The sequence below is a fragment of the Rhagoletis zephyria genome, unplaced genomic scaffold (assembly GCF_001687245.7).
Source record: "Rhagoletis zephyria isolate East Lansing unplaced genomic scaffold, Rhagoletis_zephyria_1.1 Rzeph_scaffold_00615, whole genome shotgun sequence".
Classification (NCBI taxonomy): domain Eukaryota; kingdom Metazoa; phylum Arthropoda; class Insecta; order Diptera; family Tephritidae; genus Rhagoletis; species Rhagoletis zephyria.
This window is the reverse complement of record NW_016157699.1, coordinates 9,440-25,584: the sequence shown is the minus strand read 5'-3', so window position 1 is coordinate 25,584 and position 16,145 is coordinate 9,440. Positions and strand designations below refer to the sequence as shown.

General features: G+C 34.2%; 1 protein-coding gene across 1 annotated transcript in view; it reads left to right on the top strand.

The window, feature by feature from the left end:
- LOC108360721 (uncharacterized) overlaps positions 1-15,922 on the top strand; it is a 44,584-nt gene extending 28,662 nt beyond the window's left edge. Inside the window, exon 4 of the mRNA XM_017613131.1 lies at positions 14,914-15,922. Coding sequence (XP_017468620.1) covers positions 14,914-14,978 — 65 coding nt within the window. The 3' untranslated portion in view covers positions 14,979-15,922. The remainder of the gene's footprint in view (positions 1-14,913) is intronic.
- The last annotated feature ends 223 nt before the right edge of the window (positions 15,923-16,145 follow it).

Genomic DNA, 16,145 nt, shown 5'->3' with positions numbered 1-16,145 from the left:
AAATCCTTAGAAACGGAATCATAATCTCAACCAAAATGGTTCAGCTGCACTGTCCCATTATGCAAATATAGGCACCAACCTAGGAGGTGTTCTGTCAGGTGAAATTTGCTTCTAGACGGGACTGGAGTAGGGGCATGATAGTTGAGGGGGTACAAAAAGCATGTATTTTCTCAAATAACTAAACGGTAATAAAGTCTAAAACAGTAAGAGAAATTCGCGTTAGGCGATTCGCGATCGAATTAATTAACATCTCTCTCATCTGATAAATCAAATATAGAGGAACTCTAAAGAAGTCGGCCAAAAATAAAACCCGCCTATTATGAAATCGTACTGATATACGCTGCATTCTGTTATCCCCTATTGTGAATCGATGTTAATGTATGAAAGTCCGATAGTTACCGGTAGCTGATTTGTGTTGTATCACATAAAATAGTGCAGCTAGAGGAAAGTAAGGAAACGACCGCAAACTACCTTTGCGAGTGCCCAGCATTGGCACGCATATGACATGAAGAAATAATAAAGGCAAAGTTGAAGATAAAGACGAGAATAAAAACAAAAATAAAGAATGAAATACATACAAATTAAGGTAACTGGTAGGTAAGAAAATTCATTGAAATTTTTCTATAAAACTCGAAATATACCCAGTCATAAGATATATAGATTTTGAAAGTTATCAAGTATTTTATCACGGAAGTTTATGGTTATCAGTATTTACGAATGATCGTGTTTATAAGGTTATCGGAATGTATCGAGTTATTGAAATCGAACAATGTTTATTGAACTATCGAAAGTTATCGGGGAGCAGAAACTTAGTTGTCGAGATGTATCGATTGTTATCGAGTTATAAAAATATATACAGAAATCTACAAAGTTAATGAAATTTTATTTTATATAATATTTATTGAATTATCAATATTTATCCAGTGCCCAAAATTTATGGAATTATCGAGATTTATCGAGTTAACGAAATATATCTCGTTGTCGTTACGTATCGAGTTCTTTCAAATTATTGAGTTATCGAGATTTATTGCTTTATCGAAATTTGATGGTAGTTATCGAAATTTGTCGGTTTTTGGAATACTCAAAGTACATCGGGTCATCGAGATTTCAAGAACTACATGAATTAATCTAGTTATCAATATTTATCGATTTATGGAATTTTACAAAGTTACCAGAGTGTATCGAGCTATGGAAATTTATCAGTAAATATGGAAGATTATAGAGATATCAAAATCAAGTTACGGATATATATCGAGATTTATAAATTTTTGAACTATAAAAAATTTATCCAGTTATCCAGTTATTATGTAAATTCATAGAGTTTCTAAAATTTGCGACTTATCGAGAACTATCAAGGTACACAGTGTCCCATGGTTGGCATGTCACCCTAATTGAAAATTTGTTTTAACTTTCCACATTTCATCATTTGTCTAATGGAATTTGCCAATTTCTTGTAAAACACTAAAAATATTTATAGCTCCTTTATCAACGCAGAAAATCATACTTTAGTGCNTTTTAACTTTCCACATTTCATCATTTGTCTAATGGAATTTGCCAATTTCTCGTAAAACACTAAAAATAATTATAGCTCCTTTATCAACGCAGAAAAATCACACTTTAGTTTTGCTAAAATTAATTCTGATGTTGTTCGGGTGTACAGCAACCCTATAGTACAATTACCCTAATAAATCTTTGACCGATTTAACTGTCGGTGGATTGTCTCTGCATAAACTGGTATACAAGAAAAACTTTATGGAATTACTTATATGCAACATAAACACAAAGAACGCTGTGCTGAATGGTACCCACATGCGTGTGTGAAAAAATACATAAAAAATCTTTAGATTGTGAAGTTTTAACTGATGTTTCAAGTGGCTTGCGAATATTATTTTCTAATGCACAATTATATGCTACTGCCAGTAGAGTTTGTTCAATTGACAGATTGTGGTTCTAAAATTCAGAAACTTCAGACCAAGTTAATTTGTTTGACGACCAAAGGGTTTTTATAAAAAAAACAAAAAACATTAAATACGAAGGCAGCCTTCAGAGAACTCCACTTCCACTTACGTCATTACCTCAGCTCACATTAGCAGCGTTCAATCGTTTTCTTGCACAACGCTGCAACGCTGCACAGAACAGCTATTCGTAAAATATGCAGCTTTGTTTTAACAAAGACATCGCATGCTCTCAGCCGAAGGACAATTATTGTCGAGTGCACTTAACCGCCGAAACCGCGCGTGCGTTGCAATGTAATGTTAGCCTAAAGCTGACAATTTCGCAATACTTTTACCTCGGCATTTGGAAATTGAAGCTAAAGTTTCAATTATTCAACACTCGAGGACACGTGCAACTGTGGCTGACGCGTTGTGTTGCCAGGCATTGTGTTGTGCTGCACTGCGTTGCATTGTGTTTTTTTATTGCGTACGCTATTGTTAAAATTTCATTTATTGCAGGCAGTTGGCGGGCGGCGAGCAGTCAGTGTTTTGTAATAATACAATACTGGTAAATAAATATGAGCTTTTACTCATGAATGTGTGTATATCTGCGTGTAAAATAAATAGTGAACGTTGNTGTGGTTCTAAAATTCAGAAACTTCAGACCAAGTTAATTTGTTTGACGACCAAAGGGTTTTTATAAAAAAGAAAAACATTAAATACGAAGGTATNACTTCAGACCAAGTTAATTTGTTTGACGACCAAAGGGTTTTTATAAAAAAAACAAAAAACATTAAATACGAAGGCAGCCTTCAGAGAACTCCACTTCCACTTACGTCATTACCTCAGCTCACATTAGCAGCGTTCAATCGTTTTCTTGCACAACGCTGCAACGCTGCACAGAACAGCTATTCGTAAAATATGCAGCTTTGTTTTAACAAAGACATCGCATGCTCTCAGCCGAAGGACAATTATTGTCGAGTGCACTTAACCGCCGAAACCGCGCGTGCGTTGCAATGTAATGTTAGCCTAAAGCTGACAATTTCGCAATACTTTTACCTCGGCATTTGGAAATTGAAGCTAAAGTTTCAATTATTCAACACTCGAGGACACGTGCAACTGTGGCTGACGCGTTGTGTTGCCAGGCATTGTGTTGTGCTGCACTGCGTTGCATTGTGTTTTTTTATTGCGTACGCTATTGTTAAAATTTCATTTATTGCAGGCAGTTGGCGGGCGGCGAGCAGTCAGTGTTTTGTAATAATACAATACTGGTAAATAAATATGAGCTTTTACTCATGAATGTGTGTATATCTGCGTGTACAATAAATAGTGAACGCTGCATCGCACTTGCGGCCGCCATTGACGGTTATCGCGTTCAGCAGTTTGTGGCCTGCAGCTACGCGAAAACACGAAAAATGCATTTGCAATACAACAAAAGCGCAAAAAAGTACAAAAAAAAAATTAAACAACAAGATACTGCACACACAAATAACTTGAAAAAAAGTAAAAAAAAAATAAATAAAAATGATAATCCGCAACAAATACAAAAAAAAAATGGAGGAAAGCTGGCACAGCGAAAACAGCAAAGTATACAATGCGCAGCGCAAATAGCCACGGAGCCTAACAATCGCACAACAATCGAAAATGCAATTTGCCCTCGTAAAAGCAACAACAAGGCAAAAAATAGTTCGCACAAAATCAACAGCAGCGCATTACATACATACATATGTATGTACATGCGGCAACAAGCAATAACGAACGGGCAATTACAACAAAATTTACAATTTGTTATTTGATGTCAACATGATGAAGTTGAAGGCATCAACAATGGTGTCTGTCCACCACCAAACCGACAACTAAATAAACTTAACGTGCAACATTTCCGCTTGGGCCACATTGTGCCCAAACACATAACGAACCTAAATAGTACATAACTAACATACGCGCGTGGTTGTATTTTATTACACGAGCGGGTGGAAAAGTGGCAGTTTAGTCATAGCTCGAACTGAGTAGTAGCAAATGTGGGCCAGGTTTCGAATTTTATGTAATTCTATACTTGATCAGAAAAGTTGAACAAATTAGTTTGTATTTTTTAAGAAGCCCAAGTTAAACCCGAAAACGCTTCTTTGTATCTCAGTCAAATGCTGTATTGGCCTAAAAATTTAAATGGACGATATCTTCTTCCAATCTAGGCGAAACTTAGTCCTTATCCACCTGCAAAGATAGCAAATAAAGCCTTGTCACACTCCTTTTTTTAAGCGGACTTGAATAAATTACGGCCGCGTGTGTTAAGTTACAAATTGAAACTTTTTACTATTGGTGGCTTATGCAAGTAAAATTTGCGTTTTGCAGCANCAAATAAAGCCTTGTCACACTCCTTTTTTTAAGCGGACTTGAATAAATTATGGCCGCGTGTGTTAAGTTACAAATTGAAACTATGCCGTATTCCAAAAATGAATTGGGGAATTTTCAGTTATTTGTACAATGGTAAAACACCACCCATTAGAAAGGCCCATAAAATCGACAAAGAAACATTGAAAAGGTCGCTCTGTCAAATGTTGTTTTACTATTGGTGGCTTATGCAAGTAAAATTTGCGTTTTGCAGCCTTTACAAATTTCACATTTCTCCACATAATCTTGGACATCAGTAACCATACCGGGCCAGTAGAATTTTTGGCGGATTCGTGCGAGGATTTTATGTATGCCACCATGTTCAGCCGATGACGAACCGTGAAACACTTATACCAAACCCCTCCGAAGCTCTGTCGGTACACAAAGTTTGCATGTCTGGTCTTTCTGAAGGCCATCCTCCTCTTAAATTTTGTTCGTCGCTATATACATACGTATTCGTCTGAAACTCAAAATTCTGGCAATCTGTCCTGATTATTGCTCACTGTCTTCTTTAGTTCCTCATATTCCTCTGACTTAAAATAGTCGGATCTATCTCATCCATGTCCATGTGTGTCAGCGTATCTGGTACTACACTCTGTGATCATTTACGATGTTCTATGTCGAAGTCGTAGCTTTGTAACTTCAGACTCCATATTGACAGCCGACCAGAGAGGTCCTTCAGGTTCATTAACCACTTAAGGCTCACATGATCTATGATTACTGTGCAGGCTAGTCCTTCGACTGAAACGCCTTCTACTGATCACTGCGGCGTAGCACTCTAGCTCTGTTATGCTTGAATTGCGCTGTGCCTTGTTCAGTTTGAATAGCACACCTTCCACTTCGTTGGTCAATGCGTCACACTGAATATAGAATCGCCGGGTAAAGTCCAGTTGTGTAAGCACTGGAGCCGATATGAGGCTCCTCTTCAAATACTCAAATGCCCTTTTAGCGTCTTTGGAGAGGCAGTCGTGCAGTCGGTGCTGCAATTGTTACATAGTGTTGGAAAAATCTGCAATACCAGCCTGACATCGAGAGGAGCGCTTGAGTTGCTTCGGAGCCACCTTGTTGGGGTCGGTGCGACCGCCTACTACATAGCCAAACCTTAACCTCCTTAAAGCAGAACTTACCCTTCTCGATAGAGTTGTCAAACAATCGATAGCGCTATCGATATAGAGCCGATAGTTTTTCATTTATATTGCCATTGATATTTCTTACGCAGTGTCAATGTGCTTTCCCTGCTGACAATCTTACGTATTTCCTGCCATGCAAAGTATGTTAGAAAATTTTTTAGGTGGAAAGAAACAAGTTTCTCAAAAATCAACCGGAAATAAGGCTTTGAAGTAAATATATATAGATTTTTATGATTTTTATGGGTTCGGCTTTTACGGTTTTTATGAGCTATACTTTTTTTAAAAAATAATGCACATTAAAAAAACATATACAAAACTAATCGAAACGTCGCGCTTATATCGTTTTGTCGCAATCTGTAAGTATGTGCGTAGTTTAAACATAAAACTAAGTTATATTTTATTAATGCAATAACAAGTCTGGAAAGTTCTAATGCAATGCATACCAACGAAAAGGCAAGAAATAACTGAAATTGCGTATTTTCATATACAAATTTGTTGATATAATTTCGATAGTATTATCGATGGTGAGAACTGAAACTATCGAAAATATCGAATGGAATCACTATCGATAGTTTGACAACCCTACTTCGCGACGTTTATCGTCAGTTTGGCATCACGCAGACACTCGACAATTTCAAGGTCAACAAAAATATACGAAAAATCAACTGAACTTACATACAAGCAAATCATCTAATTACAATCATCATCAATGGCTCACGTAGCAAAGCAGGTATAACCTCTTCCACAAGTGTGCACTTTCGTTGTGCAGCGTTACACAAATCTAATGGCATTACTGATGAGTGATTGAGTGCTTCGTAATTGGCTCGAAATCCCGTCTATATGGGAAAGCAGGTAGCTTTTCGCGGGCAACCAGTCATAAGCGATTTTTTTTTTTGTACCCTTAACAACTAATGATACTGGCGAACGCCAACTGCCGTTACTCTTTTAAATGACTCCCATATCCAGCATCCTACTGAGTGCGTAAGTGGTCCCTACCCTTTCTCACCCTTTACAGATTCCTGGCACCCGGTTTGAAAATGGGTAAAATTATAATTTTGACAGAAAAAACTTGAACTCTTCTTTTGTCATCCACATTTTTCCGCGTTGGTGCTTAGAAAAAATAACCCTCATCAGTCGATTTATCGTGATCGTGTGATCTCTTGAGGTTCATATGTAGCTACTTATGTATATACACACGTACCTTGCTCTCGTTTGGCTGGACGTGGTCTACTCTTCACCTCTTTTACAAATCCTTTTAAATTCCAAGAAAATACTATAATTTGTTTATATAAATCTGGACTATCTCGTTCAGAGATGTACAGCATTTAGTAAGACAATGTGAATTGTCTATGTGTGAGTGTAAAGCTTTGAGGGCTTTCTGACTGCCAACTAAGAAAAATATGCGTTTTTTCTGATCATGCGTACGTGCTGCCTCCTTAATGGCAAACATTTATTTTGCTGCAATGGTGACGCGGTGATGTGTCCAGAATATCTGAATCACCAGAGGTTCCTTTTCATCCATGAACTTGTCTTACTAAATTACGTTTAGTGAGCGCAATTATATATTTGTTTATAAGTAAGAGGTATTGGGTTCCCAGTAGGAAAGCCGCAAAAGGCAAGGGCACCTTATTCACGTAGGCTTGATGATGCAGTTGAGAATTACAAAGGCAGGCATGTTACTATGTTACCCCACTTAAATCGCTCGAAGTTCCGGGTGTCAAAACATAATAAGAAATCTAATTAGTTAAATATTAATAATTAATGCTTTTATAGACAACTTTGTGGGTATAGTTATATTTTGGAACCAGCATCAGCTCCATAAAAAAGATTCAATCGGAGCTGAAATTTTTAATTATAATATATGTATTATACAAAAATATAAACATTGAAAAGGATAAGCGTATGCGAAAATCCGAGTCCGTAAAATTTCATATATAAATACATAGCCTTTTGTGTAAATATTTTGACCCGTTATGTATTTTTCTTGGTCTAGTATTTTTCCAAAAAGTAATGTACATAAATTGAGTAAGTTCAGTAAGTTGAGTATCTGCTGCTCCTCTCTTGTTACGTACTTAGCTTAATGCGTTTTAGAACTTACCAGTAATTACACTCCCGTCTTCTCTATCTCTATCTCCCACTTCCCAGGTAATAAATTGAGTAAGTTCAGTAAGTTGAGTATCTGCTGCTCCTCTGTTGTTACGTACTTAGCTTAATGCGTTTTAGAACTTACCAGTAATTACACTCCCGTCTTCTCTATCTCTATCTCCCACTTCCCAGGTAATTGAATATGTAGGTAAATTTGCATACACTTCTGTTCTCGACTTCTCGTAGTCCTCATAGAAGAAAGTTTCGAATTTTTTTTTTAGATTTTTTCAATCGCTTTTTTCTTCTTCTTATTTTCACATCCTAAAAATGTTTCTCTCTTAGGCGACCTCCTGATTCCTTTGCTTGATTGCCCCAATAATACTAATGGTTTTATGGCCACCGCACCTAGCAGCACAAATATAAAAAACAGTCAACAGTACCAAGGTGTTGCTGCCGTTAATTCCCTGAAGCGATATCCTTACCTTACGATACCATGCGGAGGCAGAGGAAACAAAAAAATGTTGGCGCCGTTCAATGGAAAGCAAAAGAAATTATTGAATTATCAGAACTGTAGCAATGTTTGAAATCCTTCGTTAAATTTTGCGATGAATGAATAAAAACATACATACGTACATACATATAACCAAAATATTGGAAAAATTCTGCCTAATTGATAAGTTGGAAGAACTTCATACATATTTGACCTCCTTTTATGTATGAATGTATGTATGTATACACATAAACTACATACATACATACGCCGTATCAATTCTACACTTTTCCAATTAAGTGAAATTAATGATTTCTTTTATCCCCATTTTCCTTTAAGTTTCCAATTCAAACAAAAGTCATATTTTTTTCGTTTTTAAGTACCTTTTCTTAATATTTTTATAAGACTGATATTGTTTCATAGGCGCAGGTAAAAAACTTAATGTATCACGGTGTAATTTGCAGTTGAAGAGTTTGTCAGAAAATAGACCAATTTTTCAAAGGTATTCTGTAAAATTTTTGGCATATATATCATCGGAATCAGTGTGTCATCAAGGGAGATGCCTTATTGCAGCTTTTTCATCCAATAAGTAAACCGCGGAGAGTTATCGGCAGTGAAGAAGCGAGAAAGATCGACAACATTTTTGTATATTTTCGAACAAAGGCCATCAATTCCGTTGCCGGACGTTGATATCGCAAAAATTATCAAATTTTTAAAACTTGCGTCCAAATTTCAGCATTTTTCGCTGAAGTCATAGAATATTTTTGAGTATACAGTTTTATAGCCCATTCAATTTTAGCCAATAATGTGCAAATTCCAAAAGGCTAAATTTTTTTTTGTGGATTTTTAAAAATGCTTTTTTAAAAGTGGTGCGGTTTTCTTCCTTATAAACAAAAAATGATGTCTATTCCTTATGCATCTTGAAGAAAAGTCGACAAAAAAATTCTATAAAATCAAGAGCAATTTTTTGCCACTTGAAACTGGCACACTCTTGCACTAAAATTGAATGGGCTATAAAACTGTATACTTAAAAATAATCTAGCACTAGAAAAAAATTTGAAATGTTAATGGAAGTTTTTTGATTTTTTTTTGTTAGTTTTCTACAAAGTTCTGAATTTAGGTTTATATGAGTTTTGTTAGAAAATGAAGTGTATTTAAATAAAAAATTCTTTAAAAATATAAACATAAGTGGCAAACAATATCACTTTGAAAGGGGGGCTAATGATATGACCGACACCGTACATAAAGAAATCAAGACACATCAATTTAAAGTGTCCATACAAAGGTTTAGTCGCCTACATTACATTTATGGACAAACTATTGAACTTGGATGGTTATGACTTTGAATTTCTACTTACTCCATATTTACATATATTAAAGAAGAAATAGTGTAACTCAGTGTGTTATCATTTTGCAGTTTTTTTACTAAATCTAAGCCATAGACGAGTTTTGCTACGTTTATATTTGTGACTCCACATGGTTTTCCTGATGCCAACAACATCTGCACCATGAGAACTTCCATTCAGTATGCCAGACGCTTACACATTCAACGGTTTTGATTACTGAAAAATTCCATGAATAATATGAAATAATGGGGCAGTAATTGAAATCAAATGAAACAAGCATACATGCATTAACTCGTACACGTAACATATATATGTATATATTATTTATGTATATATGTAAGTACTTGTAAGCGGGCGATGTCAGGCCAATTAAACGACGAACGAATATAAATATTTATCTTTAGTGTACAAACAACTGTTGCAGCTGTGAAAGAAAAACATATTTCACTACACCCTATAGCACTGCAAATACATAACGGCATATGTATGCATGCACATACATAGATGCGCAAGTATGTATTAGGTAATATTTTAAATTGAAAAATACAAAAATCTATAGCCATGGCGTATACGCAACCTAAAAAGTGTGTTGTACTCGTACGATCCTGTTGTAAGGCTTGGGTCAAAGGTCAATTATTTTTTTTTATATTTTTTACGACTCTAAAAACTAAACTCTTTGTTTATTCTCAATTTCCTGTTGTTTTTCCAAGAACGTTCAATTAAAAAGAAAAACTATGTTTTCCTATTAATCCTGCAGGAGAGCTATCAAATTCAAGCTTTTGTTTAAGCAAGCAGCATTGTTGTGTCGCTTAATTGAATATGATTATTTGACAATTGATATTTTTACAGGATATTTCTTTATAAATGCATATGCTTGCATGCTTTTAGACATCTCAATTAACGATTGTAAATATAATGACCGATAGTCATAGAGAAGTTAGAGAAAGGCTTTAACGATTAAAATTGTGTTTAGAGTAATCAGCATTTTAATTCTTTCATAGTCTACTCAAAATGCATTTTATGGGGGAAAAAAGGAATTTTAACTTTACAGTGAGGAGAAGGTGATTTTAAAATCGTCAAATAAGGTTCTAAGTTTCCAAACAATATTTGTTAATTTTAATATTTTTTTTTAATACAAACATTATTTTATTTCATTTGATTTTGTTAACTTTTGTTTGGTTGCCTTTCTTAAGGTATTTCACATAATTGTTTCAAGTTGATTAAATTTCTTGGAGTTTAATTTTAATTGAAAAGGTCGCAACCACTATAATTGCATAAAACAAATTAAAATAATGTTTAAAACAACAAAATAATATGTAAAAAAAATGTTCCCTGCAGAGGGATTCGAACTCACGACTTCCAGCTTGCTAAATCCGCAATCGTGCAGCGGACACAAGGTGATACAATTAAAGTACTCATATTTCTTTATATTTCCGAGTAAATTTTTTCTCTTCATATGGATAGCTCTGTTCTCTCTCATCTTCACAAAAAGCTGTTTCTAAGATGTCTAGGATTGATATAACTTAAAATTCTATTCTAAACTTAAAGCTTTATTTTAACAGTAATGAGTTTTAACTTACGACTATGACTATGGGCCAATAGCTTTGACTACTGCAAATATGACCTTAGCACTTCTAATGCTAAACGGCACTTGCTAATGAATTCTAATAATGCTTTCTTAAGCTATTACATTGGCAAAATGAATGTAATTTTATTTCTCATACTGCTCTGCTATTCAAATCGAAACCAACGCTGTGAAACTAAATATTATGTAGCACTCATCGTTCTCCAACTTAGTTAGATGTGCCTTAGCGAACCCTCCCAACGATAAAACGACTAACACACACACACGACTAACAGACAGGCAGAAAGTATTTAGAATGAAAACTGACATTGAATATGGCGCACCCAGTCTGAAACCAGTTTGTCTTCAAACCAAAATTTTACAAGGGATGACGGAACAACTTTACACAATAGATAGATAATAAATATTTCTACCTTGCTGGAAGTACAAACAACCTAAAAGAAACGTTTGCCTTTCCTTTAAACACTTTAATACCAAAACCAAACAGCTCTACTACCGTGTAACCAAGTAGTGCCAGTTACGCAATTTGTGGCATATCAGCCAGATTTGGATGCACGACCAAGTAAATGTACTCGAAGTAATGAAGTCAACTTAAAGGCAAATGGCTACTTTGAGTGCTTTGACTTCACCTAAATATGTATGTAAAGTTTTTAGTATCATTTTTAAGTAATATTTTTTTTTTTTTTGCAAAAACATACATAAAATTCGCTAAATTCGCACATCAATGCTTGGACATGCTGTCAAAATGTTGGCAAGCTGTATGAGTTCCCTTCCGAAGTTGTGTGCGGTGCTTTTACGACCATAAGACGCCACAGTCATACCAAAATGGCTTATATATATATATATATATATGTGTACACATAGGAAGTATACATACGCACATAAAATGCAATAACAATAAAATGCACAGATACGAGAGCAAAACGCAATAACATAAAAGCTGAAAATCAACAGCGCAGATCCGAAAATGAACGCGTGCCAGAGGCGGCCAAGACATCGTGGTGGGGAGGGAGGGGCTGGAAAATAGCGTGTGAAGGGGGTAGGAAGTCGCAAGCGTGCATGTACCCGCATTGCGTAACTGCTGCTGCACGTTGCACGCTTGTTGCGTCACATACAACTATGTATGTGAGTGAGTATAAATGTGTGATAGGAGGTTATGACGGATGGGGGATTGAGCAGTTATAAGTGTAAGTAAATCTTCAGCAATAACGCCACACACAATAAAATGCTATAAAAAAAGGAAATAAACTCGAAACATAATGGATTTGAAGGGTGAAAATAAAATAATCTGAAGAGTGTACTTATTTATTTATATTTTAGGTAGTGAGAGAATAAGTGACCTAACACAAAATTTGTGTTTTTTTTTGCACCTACCTACATAAAATTGTTTCAAATGTGATAAATTTTAAAACAATAGTTGCTTATTCCTTTATTTTATCACATTTGAAAATATTTTAAGATGTTAATTATAAAAAAAAAAAATTTTAGGTTTGAGCACTTCTGCTCGCATGGCTTCATTTGTGTCTCCAAATAATAAAAACATAAAGTCAGGCTAACGTCTATGGTTCAAGCGTTGGCTTCTCATATAATGCTCCCTTGAAGTTGATAATTTGTTTTTTTTTTTTTTTTTTGAATTCGAGCACCTTAAAAAGTGATTAATACAATTTTCAATTTATATTGCTATGCGCTTTATTATTTGTATGTGCTGAAGCAAATTTTTCATTTGGCTTTTTATTTTATTTTATTGTTTTTGCTTTAGCTCACAGCCCTACGTACATGTCATTTAGTTTTGCTACATGTGTGTATATCCTTAAGTTAATAAAACAATCTCTATTGGACAAATTGGACATTAGTTAATTTGTTTCAAAGAAAAAAAAGTAAGAAGCACAATTTTTTTCTAATAAGAAATCACTAAATTGAAATGGTAAAAATTTCCTAAACCAAGAGATATGAAAAACGAACGGAGCCAATAAAACCGGTCAAAATTGAAACTCGTCAAGTTGGCTATAAGGGTCTTTCACCATATTAATTTCTGAAGCTAGATAATAGAAGTTTCCAGCACAGCTCGATATAGGCCAGTAAGAAAAATTGTAACTGCTTCTTGTCTAACCCAGCAAAAACAATAATTGCTTCTTGTGTGTACAAATAAGCATTTCAGGACTAGGATATCATTTTTAGATCACTTCGGAACCTGTTTAGGACTGTTTCAACATCTTTTCGGGAATATTTCAGAACAATTTCTGGAGCTAGTTCGGGATAATTACGCTAAGCTGTAGAACTTTTTTCTTGCTAACTATATTCAGAGTAGGTTCCATAGAAGCTTGTTCTCATATATCTTGCAGGCACTTGAATTTCTTCCCTCTTTATATCAATTCATCTTTTCTCCCTTTCCTGAAAAAGCAAATAATCCAGCCTTCTTAAACGGTGACGAAAATGGAATTCTCTAAAATTTTAGCCGTCGAAAATTTGCAGAACTTGCAATCTAAAACGAAAGTTATAGCCAGATTCCTCGAACTAAATATCCCAAAAAATATAATTGCCGTTATTTCATTATCTGAAAAGGCTTTTTTTAGAGCCCTGTAGTTATCCGATGCGGAAATATGTCACGGAAACGATTATATAATCCGCCATAAAGTCAATATGTACATAAATTTATTTTGTTACATTAACCCCTAATTATCATCGAGCTTGTCTGACTTTCAACTTTGACTTGTGTTTCTACGAATATGCTCCTTTTTACCTCGTTACAAGATCAAGAGAAAATAAATAAATCGCTTAAACTTTTTAACTGACCTCCTACGGGTCATATGAGGCCATAACAGCCAGATTAGCCTTGCTACATTTTTGAAGCAGTAACTGAAAAGGTGTTGCTTGTTACAATTTTTACGATGTAGTGATTGCCTCATAATGACTAATAACCTGATGACCTCATATTTTGGTCAGGTAATGTACAATAAAACCATGTTTAAAAATATTCTAGCACCTTAACTCTCTGAGGACCGATGTGGCTTATAGGCAACATTGAAATTTTCGTTTTTAAATCTTGCTTCATATTTTTATTATAATTTTTCAAAAAGCTGAACCTCATGCCACAATTACGGAACCAATTTGTTATCGGCGTCTTTTCGCTGTGACTACTTGTACGAAACATAAATTTTGCTAAAAGTGGTTCTGCAATATTAAAAAAAAAAATTATATATATTTTTTTACCAAAAGAGTTTGACGTATAAAGTTTAATTGAGTAAATGTGATAAAGAATATCAAAGCTTGAAAAACGTTTTTGGTTTTTGTTAGAAAACTTTGTAAACATTTGTTTGAAACATTTTATAACGGTCAAACCAAAAACCATAGACGTTCGAATTTTCTACTAGTACTAAAAGTTTTAGTCCCAACCAAATTCGGTCTTCAAAGAATTAAAAGTTTATATTTACTTTAAAATACCGACGATTTTTACATGACTCCTCGTGCAGAATAACTTTTAGCTCGCCACCCGTTAATTTTTAAGCCACATCAAGTCTGTACACATGCTTAAGTGCATACACAAAAATATATATATACATACTTTTATTCTTTCTGATAACAGTGGGCCTCATGCATAAAAAGTGAGCTTAAGCTCCGACTCGTTTTTCAGTACAAATTCTTGAGCTTGAGCTCACCCTTTCAGTGCAAAAATTGAGTCTGAGCTTAAGCTCACTTTTTATGCATAAGGCCCAGTGTCTTCATTTTAATGATCCCCCTTTTCGCTTTTTCTAACTTTATTTTCATATTTCCACACTTGCACTTCCTCTCTATGTATTTATTTAAATTATTTTCTTTTTCAATTTCAATTTTTTTTCAACCGCACATTTCCTCTAATTGTCACACTGCATACGATATCTAAAATTAAAACAAAAAAAAAAATCAAATTTTTCTGCTATGTTTTATTTCATTGCAACGCTAGTCTACATTACAGACCCCGATCTAATTTTGCCACGCGGCGAAATGGAATTTACAACACTGGATCCGGCGCTGAAATAAACAACCTACCTGCAGATGCTGTCGGATAAACGCAAAAATAAAATAATAACAGCAAAATAGCTGCAACAATGCATTTTAAGGAATTTTAGTTTTTTTTTTTTTGATATTTTAAGATTTACGCTCGAATTTTTTTATAAAACCACATAGCATAACATTAGTTAAATAAATTTAAGTTTTAGTGAAATTAAGAAACAATGTGTAGAGTAAGAAGAAAGTATTACAAATAAATATAAATAAAAGTAAGCTGCAGAAGAAAGGAGAAAATAAAACTCACACAGAAGCAGACTCGAAAATTGTAAATAACCACACAAAAAGAATTATACTTAAAATCAAATGCGAATAAGAAAAGCGATTTACAAATACAAATAAGAAACCCAAAGAGGATAACGCAAAGTAAGCAAGTAAATAAGTTGTGAGCCAAACCGCATCGTTGCATCAGAAGACTTTAGTTTGAAATTTAGCAAGTGTGTATTTCAGAATCTACAAACAACATAAATACATCATAATAACGGTAGCAAAATTAAACTGACTAATAGAAAACACTCACTCAATATACAATTCTCTATATTTTATAGCAAATGCTGGCATTAGTGTCCAAAAAATATATTAGTTATGGTGAAAAGACATTGCGGAACTGAACTTAATGTGGCAGCTGAACATTGCGAAAATAGGCAAACAAAAAGTAAACATTAATGTTATCCAAATAATAAATAAATTAAAAATTGTTTTTTGTTAAAAAGGTACTACTTAAACATAACGATCTTAGATATTGACAAGTATTCACAATATTACATGCATGTATCTTGGTCTTAGCTTTTGCGAATAAAAAATGCATTTCTTTTAAATAATTTGGCACGAAAATTTGCGAACTACAATAAATTACAGAAATGCATTCCAAAATACGTATATACATATGTACATATGTTACAACTTTTGTTTAAAAAATCGTTCTTCAACAATTATTTTTTTACTTTTATTTAATTATTCCTTTAATAACCGTTATTCTGACTTTCATATTATAAATCCAAAATAACAATTATATTTGATTTGTATCTGAATAATCTGAAAATAACAGTTATTTTTGATTTTTAAATTATATGTCTTAGACAACGGTTATCGAGTTATCGGCAGTATTTCTAGAAAAAATAATCTCACGCCTAAACGAAA